This window comes from Ailuropoda melanoleuca, chromosome 18 (genome assembly GCF_002007445.2).
Source record: "Ailuropoda melanoleuca isolate Jingjing chromosome 18, ASM200744v2, whole genome shotgun sequence".
In the NCBI taxonomy this organism is placed as follows: domain Eukaryota; kingdom Metazoa; phylum Chordata; class Mammalia; order Carnivora; family Ursidae; genus Ailuropoda; species Ailuropoda melanoleuca.
Genome location: NC_048235.1, coordinates 14,217,039 through 14,242,389, shown reverse-complemented (window position 1 = coordinate 14,242,389; position 25,351 = coordinate 14,217,039). Strand labels below are relative to the sequence as shown.

At 39.3% G+C, this 25,351-nt stretch overlaps 1 protein-coding gene across 21 annotated transcripts in view; it reads left to right on the top strand.

Moving 5' to 3' along the window:
• The window catches only part of SORBS2 (sorbin and SH3 domain containing 2), a 337,321-nt gene that overhangs the window by 265,234 nt on the left and 46,736 nt on the right, over positions 1 to 25,351 (top strand). For 10 of the 21 annotated variants that reach the window (XM_034647578.1, XM_034647577.1, XM_034647580.1 and 7 more), the window contains 8 exons: positions 2,889 to 3,061; positions 7,675 to 7,741; positions 8,616 to 8,660; positions 11,607 to 11,796; positions 13,571 to 13,685; positions 20,122 to 20,280; positions 21,006 to 21,089; positions 22,925 to 22,981. In XM_034647578.1, coding sequence (XP_034503469.1) covers positions 2,889 to 3,061; positions 7,675 to 7,741; positions 8,616 to 8,660; positions 11,607 to 11,796; positions 13,571 to 13,685; positions 20,122 to 20,280; positions 21,006 to 21,089; positions 22,925 to 22,981 — 890 coding nt within the window. Of the gene's footprint in view, positions 1 to 2,888; positions 3,062 to 3,115; positions 3,854 to 7,674; positions 7,742 to 8,615; positions 8,661 to 11,606; positions 11,797 to 13,570; positions 13,686 to 20,121; positions 20,281 to 21,005; positions 21,090 to 22,924; positions 22,982 to 25,351 lie in introns of those variants that run through there. The other 11 variants (XM_019803972.2, XM_034647581.1, XM_034647574.1 and 8 more) reach the window with 7 other exon arrangements.

The window sequence follows — 25,351 nt, the reverse complement described above, 5'->3', positions numbered from 1 at the left end:
GGAAAAAAAAAATGAACATTTGAACGTTCATAAACAATTGGAAGCCTATAATTTTTCATGGGGCTTGTGACCCCTTTGAAGCCTCCTGGATAAGAACTGTACTACAGAATGACAAACATGTTTATGTGGCAAAATATATTAGGACTGTTCAGAAAATAACATAACTATTTCTTTTTTTTTTTTTTAAGATTTTATTTTTTTGACAGAGATAGAAACAGCCAGCGAGAGAGGGAACACAAGCAGGGGGAGTGGCAGAGGAAGAAGCAGGCTCATAGCAGAGGAGCCTGATGTGGGGCTCGATCCCACAACGCCGGGATCACGCCCTGAGCCGAAGGCAGACGCTTAACCGCTGTGCCACCCAGGCGCCCCAAGAAAATAACATGACTATTTCTTAATTTTTTAAAATGTTAAAAAAAACCCACCCCAAACACTAAAAATCAAACCAAATCAAACCATTGTCCAAATTCAAGCTGAGAAAGTTTCCATGACGTTGAACGACTGGAAGGCTTGCAGACAGCAGGGAGGAAGGTGGTGGAAAGTGAGCCAGCTACACACCTCTCAGAAAATCAGGAGAGGACCGATGTTCTGGCCACCACCAGCCAGCAATAGAACGGAAGTAGAACACAGGGCTTTCACTCCCATTTCCTCTTTGACAGCAGGCAGCCCCTCGTCTTCCCCAACATTGTTTGTTTGTTGAAGGACGTGATGCCATCAGCTTACCCAGGAACATTCAGCTTGTGCATTGTGGATTCTAACTTCTGTGGTCAACAAAACCTTGTAACACTTACATGGAGCCCTGAGGCTCCTTGAAGGAACGTCTAAATGTACTCGTGCCCTCTCCAATGCCGCTCCTGGGGATCATCAGTGAGTCTGGGAATGATGTCCTGTTAGAGCACAAGGAAGTCGGATGCCCTTATGCCAAGGCCTTGCTCTTAAACGATCAGTCCACGGTGGAGGATTATGAGGGGGTCCATTATACCTAGATTTTTTACAGAGCTGTGCATTATCACACACGTATAGTAAATCTACCAAGTTATTCTAGGCCGTAATGTTTTCCTGAATAATTATCATCAGAGTCTGACTCTCTGTCCTCATTACCTGTCTTAATAAACACAACTTTATCCCTTCCACCCCAAGAAACAAAATGTATAAATACTTGAATACAGACAGGCTTTCATTCTAGAACATATCCATGGGTAGACTTACACATAATACATGGAAAGAAATTCCCTCTATTAACACACTGGAACAGATTCCAGTCAGTGTTGAGACAGGTTCTGAGGACAGTATACAAATCTATCTTTCCTTAGAAAAACTTTGTATTGAGTTGAGGCCAAAAGACTACAAAAATGAAAGTTAGTGGACCTATAAAAGAAAAATAAAACAAAAGGCTAAACTTGTATTATGTAAGCTATAAATTCATTGAATCTTGTGAACCGTATGTGAAGACAGAGTTAATACTAGTTTGCTTGGGTTGGGATTTTGCACATATGAGGTGCTCAAAAAATATTTGTTGTTTAGTAGAAATACCACCATCATGGTTCCCAACGCAAATCCTTTTGGGGATTAAGTGGGAAATCAGAGTCAAACACCACGTTGTGTCTTCGTTTGGAGTTGCTTGGAAAAGATACTGCTTTTACATACAATGGCACATGAGGCCATTCTTCATCAGAAAGGCATAGAAAATGCTTTTCTGTTGCAAACTCAGTTGAACATAACCATAATAATAGTGAGAGCAGTTATAAATGTTAGAATAGATTTTAGCTTATAGGGGTCTTCGCTGTACTTATCCCTATAATGATGAGTTAAACCTTCTTAAAATCTTACTTATGAAGTTTTACATAAATTTGTTATAAAAACATGGTCATATCTTTTGAGATATATATATCTATATAAAATCAATTACTGCTACCTGAAACATTAGAACTTTTTCATATCCATATAAAAAAAGACCTTTCTGAGTACCAGATCAGACAACCCATGTCAAGAATCATTCTTGCTCACCAAAATTTTGAAATTTATTGTAAAAAAAGCAAGAAGTCATATTATCAATTGTACAAAATGAATGGTAATAGTGTTGATCTTCATACATATCTGTGAACTAAGAGTAAGTGAAATATATAGTACATAAAGTCCTCTCTGTTTCTTAGGAAAATGTAATAAAAGTTAATAAACATGGCATGAAGATAGGAACATGAGAAATCGCATCTAATTTATATGCTTAGGGCAATTTTTATACTCAAGGGGCAAAAAAAGTGGGTTTTCGTATTTTAAAGTAAAAGCAAAGATATTATGGCCATCATGGCTACTTTAAAAATCAGTATCAATAATTTAAAACCATTTATTTAATCCAGAAGCCTTCACATCTAAGTATATGTTTGGAGGCGAAGATTTCTTAATGTGATTTTTGCTTTTATTTTTATGAAATTGCTGCTGTATATTTGACAGTCACATCTTTTGTTCTCAGAGGATGTTTCAGCACTTTTAAGTAATAGTAGTAAACAATGTCACAAAAATAATTTCAACGTCTCAGGTTCCTGTCTCCTCATCTATGAAACCCAGCGCCTCCTCCCAACACACGAGAAGGATAAGACAAGGTCATACATGTACTTTCTTAACACAGTGGCTGCCACAAGGTCACATGGTCTTTCAGCTAATGCTGTTCTTCCCCTCACCCTTCTTAGAAAATGATGAGGACCTTGTTATTGTTGTGTTGGGTACATACCCGCATATTAACAATAGACAGCTCAAATGTAAGGTAAGCGGGGTAAAAGAGAGAGTGATGGAAACATTCTACGTTATAGTTGGCGTCAGTATACAAGAGGTACCATCAAGTCACGATTCCTTGTGCATCCAATACGTTCTATCTCCCCACACTGTCTCTGCAGATTCCGCAGAGACGTATCCCCAGCACGCGCAGTCTCTCGACGGCACCATGGGCAGCTCCATACCACTGTACAGATCCTCAGAGGAAGAGAAGAGAGTGACGGTCATCAAAGCCCCGCACTACCCAGGAATCGGGCCAGTGGATGAATCCGGAATCCCCACAGCAATTAGAACGGTAGGAAATGCCAGGGTGTGCGTTGCTGCGGGGCTGGGCACAGACTCTACAAAGGATGGATTGTCAATGGCTTTGTGCATTCCGATGCTCTTATATAATGAGGATTGCCCTCTGTGCCATCTGAGTTCTCATGAGTCTTATGCTGTGTGTGTCAGAGAAAGAGAAAAAGAACTTGTCGATCGAAGCTGATCACACACACAATCTGGTTTTGCATTTTAATTGAAAATCATGAAAATTGTGATCATGGGAAACAAGGAAAAAGGAATGTTTTGTTTTGTTTTACCTTTCTCCTAGCAGTGTTAGGGCAATAGAGAGAAAAGAGAAGGAAGGAGAAAATGCGAATTCTTTGGCTGCCTTGAATTCCCACGTGCATTGCAAATAAATCAGTGATTTGTTTCTTGAAATGGATGTGTGTTCACATCAGGAGATTGAGAGCTGTGAATTGGGCGTTGGGAGGTGAGATGATTGGAGAGAAGGGAGTTAATGTCATGCAAAGGAAAAACTGTGAAGAAAAATACACATTTTAGCGTCCCTCTTCAGCTGTGCCTGCTGCGAGCCCTCAGGGATGATAAGTGAAAGTGTTTGGAATTTTTTTTCAAGTCTCTAAACCCTGCCAAAGCATTGCTCAGTGTGTCAGGGCAGCCCCTTCTGGCAAAGCTCGGCAGCGGCAGACGCAGCTTAGAGCCGGGCAGGCAGCGGCTGGCTGACCACTCTCCCTGCAGAAGAGGTTTGTGCTAAGCCGACAGAAGGAAGGCTCTGGGAACCAGGATGAGGGCAGCCGCACGTGTGCAGGTGAATTGGGGGGCTGTGCGAGAAGTGGGCGCAGGCTGAACACTCTGCCTGCAACACCCACGTACCTGATGGTTGGGGGTGGGGTGTTGCCAAGAGCTGCTTTCCTGGAATGCAAGCCCTGGGGGGCCAAAGACAAGAGTGGACAGAGGAAAAGAATGGGAAAGAGATCAGGGAAAAAGCAGGGGTAAGACTGCATTTCTCATGGGGGGATGACGCGTTCTGAGAGAAGAGTAGAAAACTGATTATTCCAAGCATCTGTATTAGAACTGAAAGCCAGAAAGTCAGTCTGTAGAGCAGTTGCTGGGGTTGTAGACTTGCTAGATTCTGGGAACGCGGAATGCGGCTAATTATAAAGTCCTACCAATCTATGTTGGAACTGACGATTGTCATATTTAAGTAACAGAAAAAGTTCGGGGATTGTGCCCAACAGTCCTATGACAACTACATGTTTCTGGTGATGCTGTTTTGTCATTTGTTTGCCTTTTAAGATTTCTGACTCAAAATAGTTAAATTTGAAATCTTTTTTTCCAAATCATGTAGGGATGTAGTGTCAGACAGGAATGGTGTCAATGGCTTTGTTTCCTTGACCCTCAAGTCACAGTACATACACACAGTAGGAGAGCCCTGGTTCTGTGCTGTTACAGGCTTCTGTCTGAAAGGACTGTATCTGAGCTCTCTGGGAGTGTCTTTAACATGATAAATGATATATAAGAAACAACACAAAAAGCTGGACCATTTTTTTAATCCATAAGACGTAATTTTCTTACATAGCAAGGACTTGCTTGTTAGTTTTCAAAAGGAAAAAACCAGACATCGTAGATGGTTAGTGAAAATCAGGGAGTGTTAAAATTCTATATTGTCTATCTACTTGCAAATCAAAAGCATGTTTACATATGCGTAAGCAAACACATGTATTAAACATTCAATGCCAGTATTTCCTTCTATAAAATAGAAAATAAAATATAAGCAGCCCAGAAGTTCCTTATAAGGAACCATAATTTTGATGTACAGCTATGCTCTTATTTAGACTTTTAAAACTTTACAAAGAAGGTGAAGCTCTGTGAAGACTCTTATTCGCGGTCCCTATTTTTTAGCCTTGCTGAGCACATCCCCAAGTATAGCTGTGTTTATAAATGTTGAGTCAGGCCATCTCTGAGCCGCAGCAGGCCAAGAATCTCCAAGGTTGTATTTCTTTCTCATCCGTGTAGAAAGTAATGATTATCAGACTCAAATGGCTTCATGTGGAATTCTGCTCAGGGTATCCACCAAAGGCAGTCCTGTCTCAGTGTATCATGTTATGGTCTCATTTCAGACAACCAGCCTATCCCAAGGAAACAGAATTTTGTAAAGTAAACTGGAAACTCTAGAAAGCCAAAAGTCAACAAATGTACCTTTGAGTTATTTGAATGAAGGCTCCCCAGTCTGCCCCCTCTCGTGTGACCTGGGACGTCTGTGTTAGCCTTTCTCTGCCATTCTTAACAGCACAAATCGCTAGGGTTCATGTCCCAGGAGGTTGATTAAAGCCAGCTAGTTAAGTGAAATACAAGATTCTTTCCTTCCAGTTCAAATATAACACCGGTTTGAGCCTTTTCAAAGCCAGAGAGGGGCAAAAATAGAATAGAGCCTTGTACACTCATGTGTAGAAAATATGTGTCCTTTCCCTTTGTGGAAGTGTCCGCATGATACATCAATGTAGAGTTCTGATACTTTGTAAACTGTAGCAATGGAAAATGCAGGTGTATTTGGCCAAGATTATGGAAAACAACTGAATGGTGAATTGCTAGTAGTTAACTGTCCATACAAAATAACCCTGAAGGACACGTACAAAAGTAAACGTCCTTAAATTTGAATAGACTTCTATTTACTTCACCTCAGTGTTGGCCATAACGTGCAACGATGTCATTTATAAAAGAAACCTTAAAGGCTTAGAGTGCTTCTTTTAGAAAGGGGCATGGAGTGTTAGTATTGCCTTCTACCAGTTTCATCTTCCTCTTTGCCAACCAGTTGGGCACTTCCTGGCCTCTCTGTGCTCACCATATAAAGCTAGCAGATGGCAGAACGGAGCTCCTGCCTGATATGTGCCCTCCAGCAAGTGAAGGAAAAAAATCCTGTCTGTCAAGATACATTGCCATATACAGTGATATCACTTACTTATTCGGTTTCCTTGTTGCTATTGGTTGTGTCCAGGTATGGCTGGGAAACGTGTGCAAAAAGTTTTGTCTTATTTTCTGTTGCTAAATACCTAAAGGAAATAAAGCTTAACGAAAGAGAAATTGATCTTTTATGAACATGTCCCTTAAAGATACACATTCAGCTACTGTATTTAAGCCAGCAAATAATAACTACGTGCCTGCTTCATCACTGCCCCCCTCCCACCAGCTCCCACCATTTGAATATAAGGTCAATCAATGATCTCCTCAGCTTTTCTAGTGAAAATCAGGGAGCCTCAAATGAATGAAGAGGTGATTCATAACAAAGTCAAGAAGCTCTTAACGTTAATCTCTATTTATGGCGATTATCAGAACCATATATTCCTAGAGGCAAAAATAAATTTAGATATGGCACAAACCCCTCAATTTCCAGATGAAAAATGAAATTACCACATTGCTGAGGGGAAAAAAATAGGAAGCTCAGCATGAAAAAGTACAAGAATATTTTTGTGGCAGTCCTAACAGAATATTTTATATCAAGAGAATTGTCTCAGAAAATCCGGTTTATTTCTTATTATACACTGGATGATTGAGTTTCTTGCTGGAGTATTTCTGGAAATGTTGAGATAAAGATCTTACAAAGCAAAATCTTTAATTATGATTCCAAAGGTGTAGGTCTACCTTCACAGGTGTATAATCAGGTAGCGTTCCATCCAATAACCTGAATTCATTCCTTATTTTATCCTATTAATATGTAATGTTCCCCACTCCTATTACTTATTGACCATAGCTTATATTCTAAACATTGTTCTAGGTGTTATTGTATTTGTGGCTTCATTCCATTTCCATAAAAACCCTAGACTGTAGATATAATTATCTCATCTTAGAAAGGACAAAACTGAGGCCTAAAAGCTTACCTAACTGGCCCAAATTCACATCGCTAGGAAGTATGAAACAATAATTAAAGGAAGCAAGATTTGAATCTAGGTTGAGCTGACACTAATTTCTTCTTTCCATACAGCCTACTGTTCCTATAATGTCCAAACCCTGGGCTGTGTAAGGAACTTCTACTCACAAGGAGTTTCCAACTTAGCCAGGGAAATGTTGCATACATTTTATTATCGTGTTTTAAAAATTTCAAAACAATATCTACATCTTTTTTTAGATTTGCTGCAGGACTACATCATATTTTTATTTCTCTAAGTTTAAGCTTATTGGAATACAGTTTAAAAGTAAGAAATATCCCCTAGTTAATTCTAAAAATAATGTTTTGAACAGAATACTCATTAAAATGTTTTTAAGGATAATGATAATTATCACCAAAAGGAGTTAAGCAAATCATTACAACACCACAACTGTTATTGCATGAATTTTATATAAATGTTTGTGCAAGTATCAACTATCTAGTGCTGGGCACAGGGTGATTTGCAAAATTTAAAACCGTAGCATATAATGTTCCAATTCAGCCTCAACTCAGACAAGGGGTAACACATTTACAAACTGCAGGCATAACTCGATAAGTTACTGGTACTTTCATCATGAAATAGATTTTGTTTTTAATCCCAAAACCAAAATCTGCTATGAGAAAAGATACAATATAGAAAGAAGAACATTGAGGAACACTGTTGATTTGGAACCAGTTTTTTAACTCCTGGACATTCTCTTTTATAGACAGTCGACAGACCAAAGGACTGGTACAAGACAATGTTTAAGCAAATTCACATGGTGCACAAGCCGGGTACGTATGTTACTCTGTTTTCTGATCGGATTCTCCTGGCTGAAGGATGTGTGTGCAGACTGCTGTATAGTTCTGGTTTACACTAACTGTTGAGAGCCTAGCAGCACTGTGGCCCTCCCTCTTTCTCTTCTGTTCGCCTCTATCACCCTCAAATCACAGACACCTGTGCTCCTGCCTCACTCCTGGGCTGCCAAGAAGCCTCTTATTAGATGACCCTTGGAGGGCTGCCAGGTGCTCTGCTCCCTCCCCCCTTCCCGAGCCCTGTGGCGGGGTGTGTGCTTAAACAGATTCTATGTTCCTCTGCCCACACATGTCAGCTGCTTATGGAGAGAGTGAGCAGAGGTGGGTCTCACAAGGTTGACGAAAGATCTTCAAAGCACTTCCCCGAGGAAATTCATGATTCGGAAGAGAAGGCTGCCTAAAGAAGTGAGGAAAAGGCATTGACCTTGTATGCTGGGGAGAGGGCTGAGCAAATAGGTTACAGACAAGCAAGGACAAACTGCAAAAGCCCAGCAACAAAACAATATCAGAAAAAAATTTTAAATGGTATTATGAACTAGGCAAAACACACTGGTTTTCTTTTCTTTTTTTTTTTTTTTAAGATTTATTTATTTATTTGACAGAGAGAGAGCCAGCCAGGGAGAGCAGGAGCAGGGGGAGGGGCAGAGGGAAAAGCAGGCTGCCTGCTGAGCCCAGGACCCCAGCATCATGACCTGAGCCAAAGACAGATGCTTAACTGACTGAGCCACCCAGGCGCCCAATGCATTGGTTTTCTACCAAATTTTTTGTTTGTTGTTTCTCTGAAGTTCTACTGTCCTATTATGATATGGTGACCGAATCTGTATTACCATAATATTTATGTTTCATTTTCTAGATGATGACACAGACATGTATAACACTCCTTATACATATAATGCAGGTAGGACGGGTTTCCTTGCTCGCGGTGAATACTGTATGCTCGGCAATGCTTGGAGGCACGTCACGCTTACGTTTTTACCCCTGTTTGAGCCGCATGTTTTCAGTTCATACAATCAAGAGGATGCTGTTTTCCTTTTCTCAAAGTGTGCATGACCAAAGGATCGATCTTTTCTCATGGAAATGAGAACTAATACTGTTTTCTCTCATTCATTCTCACTGTCATTTTATTCTTGGCTTCAGGAATGTTTAACCTAAGTCTGAAGGACAGCCGTGAAAGAACACGCTGTAACTAGGGTACAAAGTCAGATAAAGATCTCTTTTTATCAGCAGCGAGAGTGATCACAATTGCATAAGATCTTTCAGATACGCTTCACAAAAAACAAGTCCAGCAAAGTATTCTGTGACTTTGTCCGTGCTTGTGCTCCCAAAATGCAACCATTCACTGAAGGAGTTTTTAAAATCCCACTCCGCTGGGCCACTTTCCTGACTCAGAGTTGGCAACAGTCCTAAGACACGACTGCAATTCTGGGCATTTCTCCTTGTATTTGAGTGCGTTGGTATCGTGTGATGTGGTTGCTGGCTGGAGTGAAGGACCCCTACAAAATGCTTCCCTTTCTCCTAAATGTCACATTAGGGGATCCCATATAGGGCCTCCTGTTGCAGTTCAGCCCCAGCTGGAGACTGTTTTTCCTTTCCGAGGCTCAGACTGCTCTCCTCCCCCTCAACGGCGACCTCACCTCAAGTAGGGGTCCCCTTCCTTAGAACTGCAGAAGATTCTCCCCTCCTTGATGCCTGAAGGCCAGCACTCAGGCCCTTTAACTGTTAGGGATTCTGCTAACTAGTCTCCAAAGACAAATGGAGAAGAAAAACCTGGCAGAACAAGGTTAACCAGTTAACTGGCTGCAAGACCTCTGAGGCTTCGGTCCTCCCTCTTCCAGGTGATAGCAGGAAGTGGAGAAAAATGTTTCCCTCGACTTGTATTCCTAGCCACAGGTACTCCAGACTCACCTCCTGGGTTTAGCTAGTTAAAAAAAAACAAAATTCAGCCAAGTAAATTTTAAAGATATTATTGGCTTTATTCAATGATTCACGAATCTGGCAGCATCCACTCTAGCAGATAGAAAGGAGCTCTGAGGAGCTGTACAAAATGAAAGACTTTTGTAGGCAGGTGGGAGCCAAACAAGGAAGTTATACCAGCAAAAAAAAAAAAAAAAAAAAAAAAAAAAAAAATGTGGGTAGGTGATTGCAAGGTTATTTTTCCTTTAGGGGATGGCAGGTGACCTCACTAGTGCTGGTCAGGCGATTCCTGATTGTCTGGTTTAAGATTCCATTTCTAGCAGAGCCAAAACTGTAATTAAGTCTCTATTTTGTGACGTGGGGCTCAGCATACGTAAATGACTCCATTTGGGGCCTGTTTTGTTTTTAACGAGCTGTAAAGTTGAAGTCTGATTGTAGAATCCAGGCAAAACAGTAAGTGCAGACACTCTTTTCTTTTTCTTTTTTTTTTTCTTTTTAAGATTTATCTATTTTAGAGAGAGAGGGAGGGACAGCACTGGCTTGGAGGGGAAAGGGAGAGAGGGAACCTCAAGCAGACTTCCCTGCTGAGCACAGAGCCCCAACTCAGGGCTCTATCCCAGGACCCTGAGAGCATGACCCGAGCCGAAATCAAGAGTCAGATGCTTAACCCACTGAGCCACCCAGGCACCCCCAGACATTGTCTTTTCATCTGTATGGACCTTCAGGAGAAATAGATGAATGAAAATTAACTTAATTCAAAAGACTGAAGTGGCAGGAAATACAGAATTTTTATAATGATTTTTACTATTGAAATTCTGTATCCATTAGTAATTAGTAAATGGACAGTAGTTACGTATAACCTTGCAGAGCCCTTTCAAGATAGTTTCGCAGTTCCCTTGGTAGACCAAACAATTGCAGCCAGCCTCTCCCCTCTCTACAAACCCTGCATCCCGCTGTGCTCTGTCTTGTCCTTCCTACCTCTTTTTGGTTTTTTTTCCTAAGCCATCTCTGCTGCCCACTTCCCCCACCCAGCCACCCAAACCAATCCTCTAGAGCTCACCCCAGTGCCGTGGCTTCCATAACATCTCCTCTGACCAATCCACCATCTTCTAAAATCTATAATTCCTAATATGCATTTTCCTCATTTGGCCTTTATCATGTTGCCAAATTTTTTTTTAATGAGAGAGAGAGAGAGAGCACAAGCAGGGGGAGAGGGCAGGCAGAAGGAGAAGCAGACTCCCCAACGAACAGGGAGCCCCTTGCGGAACTCGATCCCAGGACCTCAGGATCATGACTTGAGTGGAAGGCAGCTACTGAACTGGCTGAGCCACCCAGGCGCCCCCCAATTATTTTCAATCACAATTCTATGCATGTCTCATTTCCCCAGATACACTACAAGCTTACAGAAGATTTGAGTGTCCTTAAGCCTTGCTTAAGGCTTATATACAGCACATCTACAACTTGCTCAATATTTTGTTCAACTGCAACTAACATGTCAATTATCATATGTAAATCAGACCTTTTAAAGTAATAGACGATATTTGGTAAGATTCTGTGAACTATTTTTAATCTCCCTCTGAAAACTTAACTATGTTATTAGTTTATATTAACCAGGAGAAAATTTGCCGAATACCTGTAAGTTTATTCCTAATGCCAGTCTGAATCATTACTAATTTCAAAATGATTGTTGAAGATTTACTATAATCAGTCCTTGTGTACAGAATATATCAATGACAAACTAATATATTAATAATGATTCATAAATTATAAGTCATAAATCGATTAAGAAATACTGCCCAATGCATGCATCATGAATTCACTTACTGATAAAACATTCTGGTAAAATCACCAGATATTTTGTGGGGTATAAATAATTTAATGTGCTTTTAAAACGTTATGTGCTTGTTTGTTGTGTTGTGTTTCGTGATAGGACTGTACAACGCACCCTACAGCGCTCAGTCACACCCTGCTGCAAAGACCCAGACCTACAGACCCCTCTCCAAAAGCCACTCGGACAACGGCACCGACGTCTCTAAGGACGCCTCCTCCCCTGTCCCTCCCCCACACGTGCCTCCTCCAGTCCCACCACTTCGACCAAGAGATGGATCTTCAACAGAAAAGTAAGGCATTTCCCCCCACAGTGGCCTCTATTTAGTTGAGGATAAAAGTCAGACCATTTGACATTTAGTAGAAGACTCAGCGCCTGCCTAACTTAGTCCGCGCATGCGCCATGTTGACCTCCTCTATTGAGACGGTGGCAAAGACAATCTTGATTCATAATATCATAATCACCTAGGCTTAAAGTAACATGAGCACAGTCTTTCTGACCAATAAATGCATACAAGAAGAAAATAAATAGAAATAATTGACACATACTTCCTTTGACATTGCATGCCAGAGGCTCTGCAGTTAATTTTCATTTTCCTCAGATTTGAAATGTTAGGTCTCTTAATGATTTACAGTTTCCCCTCTGGTACACAACAATCTCTTTTTGAAAGCAGGCAAGGTTATTCATAAATAATAAATAAGGCATTAGTTACTAAGTGTCTATCTGTGACTCATTTCTACCAGCTTTTCAAGATGATACTAATTTTCATTTCCCCACTGAAATTTTTGTAGAAACTATTCACACAAAAATAAAAATTTATAAACACACTTCTACCATACAATTTTTTATTAGGATTATGACTAATAAGCCTACTTATAGGTAACCTTTATTGAGAGCTCACTATGAGCCGAGCACTATGCTAAGTACTTTCCCTCTATCATGTCATTTAATTCTGAAAATGACCCAATGAGATATTTCTATTTTAAATCTGTTTTAGAGAGAAAGAAACTGTGGTTTGGAAAATTAAGGTAAATTGCTCCGCTCATACAGCTCATATGTCCAAGCCAGGATTCAAACTCAGCTCTGACTAAAGCCACAGCTCATGTGATTCATAACAATATAAGCAATTCATAACAATATAAGAATTATTCAGCATTAATACTAATTATTAAGCATCCACCTATCATATGCATCCCATAAATAATATATTTGCCCCACTGTACCTTTAAGAGTAACCGATGATCATAGAGACCCAAGATACCACGAATAGAACACACAGCATGTATGCAGAGATCCTCACTTCAATCTCCTCATGATAAACTATATGGTTACAAGTGCAATGCCTTAAATTTGAGAAATAATTGTCTAGACACAAATGGCATCTCTGCTATTAAAAAAGAACGAAAATTAACTCATTTAAATGTACTATTTGTCCTATGTTTAGCAGAAATAAATCTCTCATTAAGAAATACGATAATCTCTTAAAAATTTCTAGATGGCTTCCATATACATTGTCTCAAAGGAAGCCTTCTTTCGCCCTGGCTACCTAGAAAAGCTTTATTTTCAAAGTTCTTTGCTGATGGCCTTTTGAAGGAAATTAGTTCAGGAAAAAGAGCAGCTTCCAAGGTCTCATGCAAGCGGATGGCTGTCTGACTCACATAACTCAATGGAGCATCACCGCCATTTACTCTAAACACAAATACACACAGCTGTAATTTGTGTACCATCCCAAGGGTTGACAAGCAGAACATTGGCTGCGTGCATATCTATAAACCCCTTGTGTGAGTTATTGAGCCAGCAGGACCGTGTATGAAAAGAATTAGAGGAAAATATAATATGAAATAAAAGAATGGCTTTCTTTAAATCATTTATGTAAATCATTAGGTATTTCTTTAAAATCATTATGTAAAACAACATATAAATGTGGTATTTTTTGCAGATTAACTTTTTATCCTGAGATACTTTTAAAAATCTGTACTAAAAGTAACTTTGTAAACAGATAGCAAGTGGTTTTATAGTACTGCTTGAAGCATATAGAGTTATTTTCTATCATTGTTTATTTCTAGGCATGACTGGGATCCTCCAGATAGGAAAGTGGACACAAGAAAATTTCGGTCTGAGCCAAGGAGTATTTTTGAATATGAACCTGGGAAGTCATCCATTCTCCAGCATGAAAGACCAGTAAGCACTTGTCACTAACCAGAATGCCAGTTCTCTAGGTTTCTGGGTTCCCAGGCAGACCTGAATTTTGTTATCATTTAGCAATTTTTGTTGCAAAGGTAATTTATGGATTTGGCAGTATTTAGAAATCAAGTTGATTTTGTATCATGATTCGTACATCTTGTCTGAGAATTGAAGATATGCTCTCTAATATATTGTCCCTACCAACCAAATATGCGACCCATTTGCATGTAACTATAGCTGTGCCTAACCACAGCTCTGTGCTTAATTTCTTAAAAAGTCATAAATGTAATACTTAATTGCTAGTCTACATTGCTAATGAGAAAAATCATTCATTAGTCTCTCTGATACAAATGGGCCGACACAGTCCCATCTCTTCCATATCGGTTGCTTAATATTTCTTTGGTTAAGGGGAAATTTCCCAAATGCCTTTCTTTTAAAAAACAATTTTAATTGATTCTTATTAAATCTCTCTCAGGTTACCAAGCCTCAAGCTTCCTGATTGTCAATCTAATGGATCAAGATTATATTTAACTTTGCAGAATTTTTTCTAGATATTTCAAATATGCAAACAAAAAGATATATAAACTTGAAAATAACCACTTGCCTCTTCTAAGTGCAATTTAACAAATCGGTTATTCCTTGGCCTTCTTGGTTTTTATTTCCCAGTTCTCCTGAGTCTTTTGGTTTCCCTCCTAGATCAGTGCCCTCAAGATCTCTGAAAATATAATTGCTTTGCATCTCTATCAAAACCTGCTTCTAGAGAGCCATTTATAATTTACATTCCTTATTGTCTTAAAAGAATTTTGGGTGCTGTCAGTGAACAAGAAAAAGAGTTTTCTTTGTTCACTCCTTTAAGAGTATCCAAGAAAGCATATTATTATATATAATGCAAGGCCAGCCCTGAAATTTGATTGGAAACCTTTGCCTTACCACACCCAACATGAACGCCCTTGATTTAGTTTTTGAAACCCTGTATTTATGGTTATGTTCTTGAGAAACACGTTCAAAAACCTTATAATCACATAATTCATACATAATATTTATGTAAGCCTTCTTTGCCTTTCTTCAAGTAACTCCTATCTTTTAGAATAACAGAACTTCACCAGAAAAACTGAAAGGAAAAAAAAATGGAACACCACTGGTTTGCAGGCTTAATGCAAACTTAGAACCCGTTCACTGTACGATTGAATACCATGATACTTTGAAATTTCTAGTCTGATAATTGAGTGAACCATGATGTTACCATTGCATACAAGTGAAAGTAGCAAAATAATTATGCAAAATAATGACACTCAGATTTAAATGTAAATAACAAAATGATCATTGATGAACTTTCTAACAATTTATAAGAACATTGTGATTGTACTGAACACTTTAGTAGCTGTGGTCTCGGGAAATAGGATTGATCTTAGAAGCTTCCTCACCAGGATATATCTATTATTTACTCCTTCAGCAACATTTATTGAGCATCAACTATGTGCCAGACATTGTGTTGGGTGCTGGGACACAGTAGTGAGCAAGACGCAGTCTCTACCCTGAGGAACTTTGAGTCTTTCTTTCGATGAGTATGCAAAGCTAGGCCTGTATTCTAAGAAGAAAAGAAAGTTCTGGGAGCATTTGCATTGTTGGAGCTTTGGGTGGGGATGGGCTCTGCAGCCACAGGGAAGAAGTAGAAGGAACCAAGAAGCTTGGAAGGAAATGAGAATGGGTATCTTATGGAGAAATAGAAAGACCCAGCATTTTATTCCTCCTCAACAATCTTGCGGGGGGCCAGCATTATGCAAAAGGATTTGGGCTAGTCATCTATTTCATTTTGGCCAGGCTTTTTTATTCTAGGACTAGGCTATTATCTTTTTTTCTTGTCATCAATCGTGAATTCATTCTCACTGCCTCCCTAAATCAGAAAAAAGACAAAAGGCTAAGTGCACGGCGATATCACGGAGACTGGCTGGCGATCTGCTGCTGTAGCTTACATACGATTCTGGAGCATCTTCAGCCCACAAGACATAGAGGATGAAGAGCAGATTTGCTAAATGATAGTGATATAACAGCAAGTGGACACAACTTAGGGATTTCAACGGAATGCGCTCTCCTGTCTTTTTACTCCCAGATGGTTTATGAGCATTCCTTTGCTCTTTTCCTATTTAGTTTTTATAAATAACACACAATCTCTCGGTAATTTTCTGTTGCTCTTTTGAATTCCTAGATGACCCCATCATCTGCCCAGTTTTCCCAAGTGTCACCCTGGATCCCCTCTCTCCCAAAGATCTCAAAGTCCTACCCCTGCCACTCCAGTCTTCTGGCCCACAGTGTGTCCATTGCCTGCATGACAGGGACAGCCACCCAGTTAGTCTCCCTAATGCTCCTCAAATATCCGTAAAGCAAAATCCAAATTTTTTCATGTAATTTCCAAAAAACCTTGTGATCTGGCCCCCGCTGACCTTTCCAGCCTTATGTCTCTTCCTGCCCTTCCTGCCAACCCACCATACTCCAGGTAAACAGACAGCCTTCAATGCAGGCCTACCTGGACTTGTGCACAGGCCATTCGTCTGCCAGGAAAGCTCTCTCTCCTTCCCATCTCAAGTGCAGCCTTGTCTGTTTTCAGGGCATCATGGCTGACACCTCCACCCCGGGCACAAAGCTCTCCTGTTGTGTGCCTACAGCGTGTGGCATTTCCTCCTCACATGCTGAATTCTAATGGCCTGTTTACTTGTCTGTGTCCCTCACTAAAGCACCTGGAAGGCTGAGACCATGTCTAGCACACCTGTTGTGTCTCCAGCACCCAGCAAAATGCCTGGCACATGGCAGGTGTTCAGTGAATAGTTGTTGAACGAATAAGTGAAAGAATGAATATAGGTTTTACACTTGCAGTTGGTGGGTAAAATTGGTGAGGTTGAATCCCTGTTTTTTGCCTCCTCGGTGAAGTCTATACACTCCCAGCAACGAAAGGCACAGTGGGTCTCCATCACAGCACACAAAATTGGTAACTATGGTTTGCTAATTCCCTGATTCCCTGGAGTACACAGTGGACAGAGGAGGCCATACTGCTCGAATAAAAGTCCTTTCCCAGACTCTGGCCAAAGGGATCCCCTTCTTCCTTAGGAATCAATGGAATAAGCGTTCATGGTTTTAGCAGGGAAGTAAAGGTCAATGCAATTTTTTGAAGCATGTAGATGTTTATTTGACTATAAATTTGAAAACACTGATTAAAGGGGTCTAACATTTGATCTACAAAAGTACTTTGCAATTACCAAGAATTTACCTTTAACGGACTTGAGCCACAATGTAGGCCATGAGGCAATCACACAAACTCTCTTCTGAGATTATATTAATAATAACTTTACATCCCATCTGGATTGGATATATTTATAGGTGAGCCACGATTAAATTACATTAAATTAAATTATATTAAATTAAGCACTTACTCAGGACCTCTCTACATATGAAAAAATGATAATAATATGAAGACATTACTTTCTCTACAATAACTAAAACAGCACATAATGATAAAAGCAGAAAGAAAGAATCATCGAAAGCACAGTGCAGAGTTGAAATGCAATTTAAACCCACAATGAACTTACACTTCTTTATCAATGAAGAGCATCAAAGCTTAATGCATAAAAATTTGGGAAGTCTCATCTGGTGGTTTGAACCCAGCTGACAATATGTATATCATTTATTGTAGAACCACTATAAATATGAAACATAGTAGCAAATGCCATTAAAGCTTTAAACTCTAATGAGCCTAAATTTTAAAGAACTAAGTTACGTTGGCACTTCTCTGTTTGGAACAACATATAGAAATTATATGCCTGCAAAGAGAATACTGAGAATAGTAGAATTTCTCTAACCTCAAAAGCAACTAAATGCTTTAAAATTGTAGAAAACATAAAAACTTTAAAAATGGTTCACCCTTGGTTGCCTTTAAATAAGAATCCTGTCTCATTTATAGTGTTAGATTTTCTTAAACACCTCTTCTTGCACTGATACACATTTGTTTTCAGCACGGATTTGCTGGGTTTTTCAAAATGAGAAGAGAACAAAAAAGATTAGAAAAATGTGCAACAGTGTATCTGTTTTGTTGTTTTTTTATGAGCAATTAGAGTAACGCGTAATCATGCTTCCTAAGTGAGTTTCGGAGTGTTCACATTGGTGTCAAACAACTCGAAGGAACTTTCAAGTTCTGCACGGAAAGTGCTGATTTAGTGAGATTATGAGTGTGTATGTATGTCTGTTGGCTGACCCTGTGTATATGTATTACTGACTTTTGTGAGGTTTCTGTGTACCTTGGCAGTGGCTCTAGATTGCTACATAATACATATCATTGTTGCATAACTAAAGGGATTCAATAGGTAAAGCACAGTGAAAAGAAAATTCTAGTTCTGCCGCTGGTATTTCTTTACCATAAAGGCTGTCCTCAAATGTATGCCTTTCGTTAAGTTCCAAAGTTATAGATAATTACCAAAGATCATTGTTTGGGGCATCCTCTCTGCCAATCTCTATTGGCATGGATTCTAGATAGTGGCCCACTGAGACTATAAATTACAATTTTAATCTACAATCACAATTCATGAGAAGCTATCATTCTAAGTTATGGTGCAGGACGGTAGATATTCTTCCTTTTCCACATTCTATCATAGAAATATATTTCTATACATCAGAATTTCATGTATCTGTTTGTTATATATTTTCTTAAGGTGGAAGTCAAAATGAAGTTGTAACCGCTGGTAAATATACTTATTTGTTTAGTAAATTTGCTGCCCTCTGCTGTTCAAAATATTTTTTAAACAAATTTGTTTCCTCTAAGAAATTTCTATCTCCCTTTAAAAACAAAATACTATATGGGAAAGCAGAATTGTAAAATCAAGAATTAGTAATATTATTAGGTATATGATATTAAAAACAATGAGATTTGAAAGAACCAAAGATTCTTTTTCTTGTGGATGAAGTACTAGGCCTCTATAGACAGAACAAAAACTACCAGAAAATTCTCTCTAATGTCAGGGTGCCTGGGTGTCTCAGTCAGTTAAGCAGCTGCCTTTGGCTCGGGTCATGAGCTAAGGTCTGGGATTGAGCCCCGCATCGGGCTCCCTGCTCAGCTGGGAGTCTGCTTCTCCCTCTGGCCCTCCCTGCCCTGCCCCACTCCGTTCATGTTCTCTCTCTCTCAAATAAATAAATTTAAAAATTTAAAAAGAAAAAAAGAGAAAATTCTCTCTGATGTCGATTACCCTAAAACTCAGCTCCAGTAGAACTATTCCATAAAATATTCATATCCTGCCGCCATCATCTAAATGATAACTGGAGAAAAACAACTTTTGGGTAAGACCAAAATCTCAATTAGTACTTTTATACTATTGAATCAATTGTAAATTGAACCAAGTTTTCTGCAACATTTCCTGTAGTAATTAGAATATTCTCCACAGCATTATAATAGTAAAGCAAAATAATATTTTAAAAGAAGGAAAAGAACAATCTCGATACCAGCATGCCATTGTGGGGGGGTTTGTACATGTGTGTGTTTTCTTCCTCTGCTCACCCAGACACAGGCTTTGTGATATCATGTAAATACTTACAGGCACATGGTCACATTCAGCTTTCATCACCCACCATTCCACCATAAACATTCCCCAGAGTCACTACACACTCTTTACCATTATGATCACCACATATTTTGGATAACTTAGGCCCTTTCACTATTTTGTTATGATGCCTCAAATTTTCCTATCACTGTAGCTACCATTATAATCTCCTATTATAAAATATTGAAATAAAAAGCTCATCTCTAAAAATACTCTGGATATAATTGATTATTGCACACAGACTGTATTCTATTAACAAAATGGGAATTCAAAAAGGCTGAATCAGTCTGATCAGGCGTGTATTATGTAAAAGCATTCAGGATATTGTTGGGTAAAGTAAATAAATGCTCCATGTCTGTTTTTTTCCATTACAAAAGCAATTGTATGTATTTTTCAAGCTGTTTATATTAACACTCCTCGTTTTTCTATCTTAAATACAATATTCAGAAACCACCGGAGAGGAGCAACTCAACTACAAAAATTGGCTTTTTCTCTGAATTACAGTGTCTACAAAACCAGAGTGGGATTCTCTTGCTCACCCTCTCCCCACACTTAGCCAGCTACAGTAGTGTGAAACCCCAACCCCCTCCAAATCCCCTTCTCCAGCTCAAGGTAGACAGATAGAAGGTGATTCTTGGGGTGGTAGCTCATAAAATGTGATCACCCCTCACTTTCTGGGAGGCTCCTTGTCTTCACATCTTTTCAGGGGTCCAGACCATTCCTAAGTTATCTGCGTCTCCCCAGGGACACCTTACTTTTCTGAAACGTTTCCTCCTGCTAACTGGTGTCCTCTTTGTTCCATGGAGAAATTCCATCTAATGAATCAGTGTTTCCTTCACCCCTCTTTCTTACAGCCCCCTCTCCCAACAACTCCGACACCTGCTCCAAGGGAACCTGGCTGGAAGCCTCTTTCTGTTTCACCGTATGGAGAAGTAACCGGTAGACCCTCCCCTCCGCCCAGGACTGGCCTCCCCATACCAAGCCCGTGCACCCCAGGTCTTTCCCCCACCTGGGTGAGCTCCTTCCTTCATTACCTTTTCTAATGCCCTTCGGGAAACTCGGGGGTAGCCCTTGCTCTCCAGAGGCTAAGGGGAAAATCAGAGTCTAGCTATTCACCCCCCCCCACCTTGCTGCCCCTTTCTTTCTCAACTAGAGCCCAGGTTCTTCATGCCAATCGACCCCTAACAGCCTCCCAGCACCTCTCACTCCTCCCCCCACCTCTGTTCCCACCTTCTCCCTCCCCCTCTCCGCCAGGCTCTCCGTATGTCTGCACCCAAGCCAACCCTCTGCAGAATGCAGCCTTACATGCTGGGATCAATGAGGGCAGGGGCGGTGGACTGACTCACCCAGATGAGCTACTTAGTGACTAAGTTGAGTCTATTTTAACTTTAATGGGCTAACTTTAGCCTATTTCTGGTGTGCTATCCATGCTCGCTCTGGCCCTCACAGAGTTTTTCATAGTTTCTGCATCAAAGCTAAGGGGCAAACTCAAAACAGAAGACAGAGGTGGACAGAGAAAGTGACTAAGGGCCTAGGTGATGCCATCGAAGCTCATCTTCATGTCCTAATTTTACTCATTTTACTTTACATCCTTTGTTCTCTCCTGCTGAGATTTGTTGGATGAGAGTTGGTGCATGTTTGCGTGCGAATGCGCGTGCGTGTTTTTCATACCACACGGCGTTTCCCTCACTCAGCTCAGTGTGCCTTTTCCTTCCCTTTTCCTTCACATCTGCTCCAGACTGATCGCATAAATCCAGATGACATAGATTTAGAAAATGAGCCCTGGTATAAATTCTTTTCAGAACTGGAGTTTGGACGCCCGGTAAGTGAGGCTAGACTATTAATATAAAAAAATTAGGAGAATGTTGTTTGATTTATGAAACATACCTTTATCAGAAGAGCTAGGTGTCATTTACAGAACGAAAGCTGGATGTATAGTATATAGACAAAGTGGGTACAGCTGAGCCCACATCTACTTCTGTACCAAATGGTTAAACCTGCTCAGACACTCCCTATGTACTTTTTCTTTACCACGCATCATGCAATAGGATGATGGTATCTAAACAAATTCAGAATGATCTTGAGATAGTTTCTGTCCTAGAATATTCAGACGATTGTTAGAGGTTTATAGAAGATTTATAGTTGTTTACAGTCCATTTTGGTCTAGTTCAATCAGAAGAAGTAACGTGACATTCATAATAATAATTACTATTATTATAGCTCCCGTTTGCTGAAGAACTACCAAGCACTGGCGAGCGCAGGGTTCTGAACTCATCATCTCAGTGAGGGAGGTGCCTCCAATAAGAAGAAACCAGAGACCAGAGAGGTTAAGTAGTTTGCACAGGATAGTAAGTGGTAGAGTCAGAAGTTAAACCCAGGCCTATCGGACACACCAAAAATCTCTGGGCAATTCCCACAATAATACATGTCAGTATACTCCACTATAAAATACCTCATTTACTCTTAAGGATATAAGGAAAGAGAAAAATAAAGAAATCCTATGGACCTTGATTTCTAGTTTTATGCTAGTGAAACATCTTGTCTCCTTACGAGAATTGCTCAGTCTGTTTGGGGTAAAGAATCAACTCAAGCCCTAAATAACAATTTCCTTTATTAAAAGTTTCATTGGGGAACTCTACCTACCAATAGCTATACATTTGATATGTGTCAGTTACAGATTTTTTATACTCTTCCTGATGTTTCTGAATTTTAAATTCTTAAAGAACAGAACAATTCCACTGCACAGAACTTTGTTGAAGATCAGAGTGTAATCTTTCTTTTACCATATCAGACACTGATTTATATCCTCATATAAACTGACCATATATTGGATACTGGGTGGTTATAGCTGTCCGTCTGGTCCATTAAAATGCAAAGGACACTTGGTTAGTTTCCTTATCTTATTGAACTGGATCAAAAGTGACTGTAAATGAATATAGACCAAAGAATTTTTCCTCAAATTTCTATAACTACTAGGAAAAGCATTTTCTCTCATTTTTTTCCTAATTTGTATACAAGTATTCACATAAATGCAATTTATTTTAGAGGGAAAAAATCCTCTAGCTTTATTTTATATGTATTGTTATTAGCAATTACATGGTTTGTAGGGACTAAACTAATTTCCGTTCTGAGCCTAAATTATCAGCATTTTCCTATAATCATTTCCAGCCCCACGTGGAAACTCACCAGCATGCTCTCCACCTGCTCCTTTAATGTGTCTTTCATATACCTTGCATTCCTTTGTGGCTAGAGACTCTGGTGCTCATTTTGAGCCGATGCTATGAGTCTGTAAATACACTAACACCATCACTAGAGGCTCTGGTGCTCATTTTGAGCCGATGCTATGAGTCTGTAGATACACTAACCCCATCACCAGAGACTCTGGTGCTCATTTTGAGCCGATGCTATGAGTCTGTAGATACACTAACCCCGTCACTAGGAATTTTGCCCAGTGCTTGAGAATACTCATGAGCATTGCACTCCTCCTGCTGGGCCACCCCCATTTGGCTCCATTCATGCACTCTTTACGTGTGTCTGATGCTATCAGCACTCAATTTCTAACTGTTGTCACCTTTTCCACATGTCCATTCCTTGCTGCCATTGACTCTCCTCCATTCCATCTCTACACTTCTGCTTATGTGGTCCATCTACACCCAGCCTCCTAAAAAGGCTCTGGACTATGTTCAAGATCATTCTTCTGGTGTTTCCAATGAGGTAAAAACAAATTATTCTCTTTTTCAGATTTCTCTCTTAGCAGCTGTTACTGTGATTCTGAACCATCCGTGTTTTTAACGATTCACCCTAGTGTCTAAGCTATTTTGGAAAATCTATCTTTGAATCATTGTGTTGTATCATTGCTTAGACATTAATTATTCCAAAGTTGTTGTTGGCTCTTTCTGAAATGTAGGCGAAGAATCATTCCAGCCATAACTTTCCATTGAACCATTCAACACAGTCCTGGTATCCAGGAGTGTGACAATTAAAAAATCAAAAGTAGCACTCGTAGTGCATGTATCCACCATCTGTTTTGGTTAGACTGTGTCAAATATTACGCAGAGTCCTTTTATCATCATGCTTGGAGGTGCAGAATGACAGTTCTTAATTACATGTTTATGGCCCACATATTCTTAAAATTTATGCAAGTCTTTCATTTTCCTAAATACAATTTGTGGATTTTAGCATCAGATAAAATCAAGATGAGGGCTGACAAACAACTGGGACACATGTCACGATTTCTCAGTTCCACATCCTTGACAGACATCACTAATCCTTCTCAATGCTATAATCCCGGCAGCCACTATAATAGATTATAACTGGCATATGAGATGAAATGCATTTGGTATCTCTATTTTAGAATGCTCACGACTATCTGCTAGGTAAAAAAATTTATGCCAGGCAATGTCAAATTGTATTTGATTTAGTCAAAGAGAGTATGAAAAAGGAAGAAACAATCCAGAGTCAAAGCTTTTTATCCTGATTTCTGCAAAGAAAAAATGAAATTATTTTGGAAAGCAGATTTAAGACTTACTAGTTGACATAAGCAAAAGTGACAGTTTTGCTAAACATCAGCCTCCCTATGGTAATTCTTAGAAGCAGCTAGAATGGGAGCAGAGTACATAAACTGGTTTTACACAGTAGTTTCTCTGTGGTCCTAAGTATATACGAAAACACTTAATAAATAACTTATCATCATCAAAAAGTCCTAACGGGGTTAAATATGTACAACTAGAAAATAAAACTAGGAAGACACCGATGCCTCAGGAAGTACTCTTGACATACAGTGGTGACAACTGGAATTGTGGGCACAGTCTCAGCAGGAAATCTCCAACTTCCTGAAGCTTCACTTCGCAATTCTGAATTATGCATCAGAGGGCATGTTCGCCCCGAGAAGCAATCAAAATATTTATATACTCAATAAAAAGCAAAATAGAGTAATCAAGAACATTCTAGGTTATTGGATGCAGTCATTTCTAAAGGCTTGTGTACTGTAGACAGGCATATGACATAAAGACAATCAAATACGACAAGCAATTCTATTCTGTATGTTATGTTACCTTCACATCTGAAGAAAAGGTATCATTTCAACATTCCAAGGACCCAAGAATTTACTTTGGAATTCAATTTGGTCAGAAATTTTTCTGATATTTTGGTCAGATTGTTCTAGGATGTTTTTAAGGTGGTTCTCTGAGAACTGACAGAAAATTTAGAGATCACCATGTCCAACTCACTCATTTTTATGTCAAGAAAAGTAGAGCCCTACAATTTTTAAAAACTGTGTCCAAAATCACAAGGTAAGATGGTGGCAAGTTAAAAATAAAACATAGATCTTGTAGCCTTCACTTCCATGCCATTCCCTTTATACCACACTTCTTGGCATGTCCAAGAGATGTAATTAGAATTCAAATCTTTTAGAAACAAGTTATTTACTTAATGCTATTCCTTGTTAACTATTTTTGTGACATAAGTTCCTAAACTACACTATAATTCTTGAGCTAAAGATATAGAAACTTAACTCTTTGCATTCCATATGTGATGGTATTGTTTTAAAAAAGTCACACAGAAAAGCACTTTGCTGGTGGTAAAACTAATTTGCCATTATCTCTTTGGAATTGAGAAGGAATATTGTATGATTCTGTAGCATATTAATTTCACATCGTGGTGTTTCAGAGTGTAAAAAAATATTCTGATAAGGTACTGGATTCTATCTTCAATATCCTTATGTAAAAACATTTCTGGTAAAATCTGTAATTGATTACACATTACCTTAGCTACCCTTTATCAAGTGCAAGCACATGCCACGAATAACATACTTTCTAATCCATAAAACTGAGAAACTGGCATTAATGAAGAACAATTAAGGACTTTTAAGCAAAGTTTAATCATGTGATCACTTAGCAGAAGGAGTGATTCAGTGTCTATACTTTTTTAAAATGAACTTCATTTAGTTATGTTAAAAATGGTAATATATAATAGATCATAATAGGTAAAATAGGTTACCTCTTTTTTGGAGACGATTTCCATTTCAAAATGAGTATCATTCATTTAATTATCATAAAGTTTTTCTCTTAGTCATGTATCTGGATC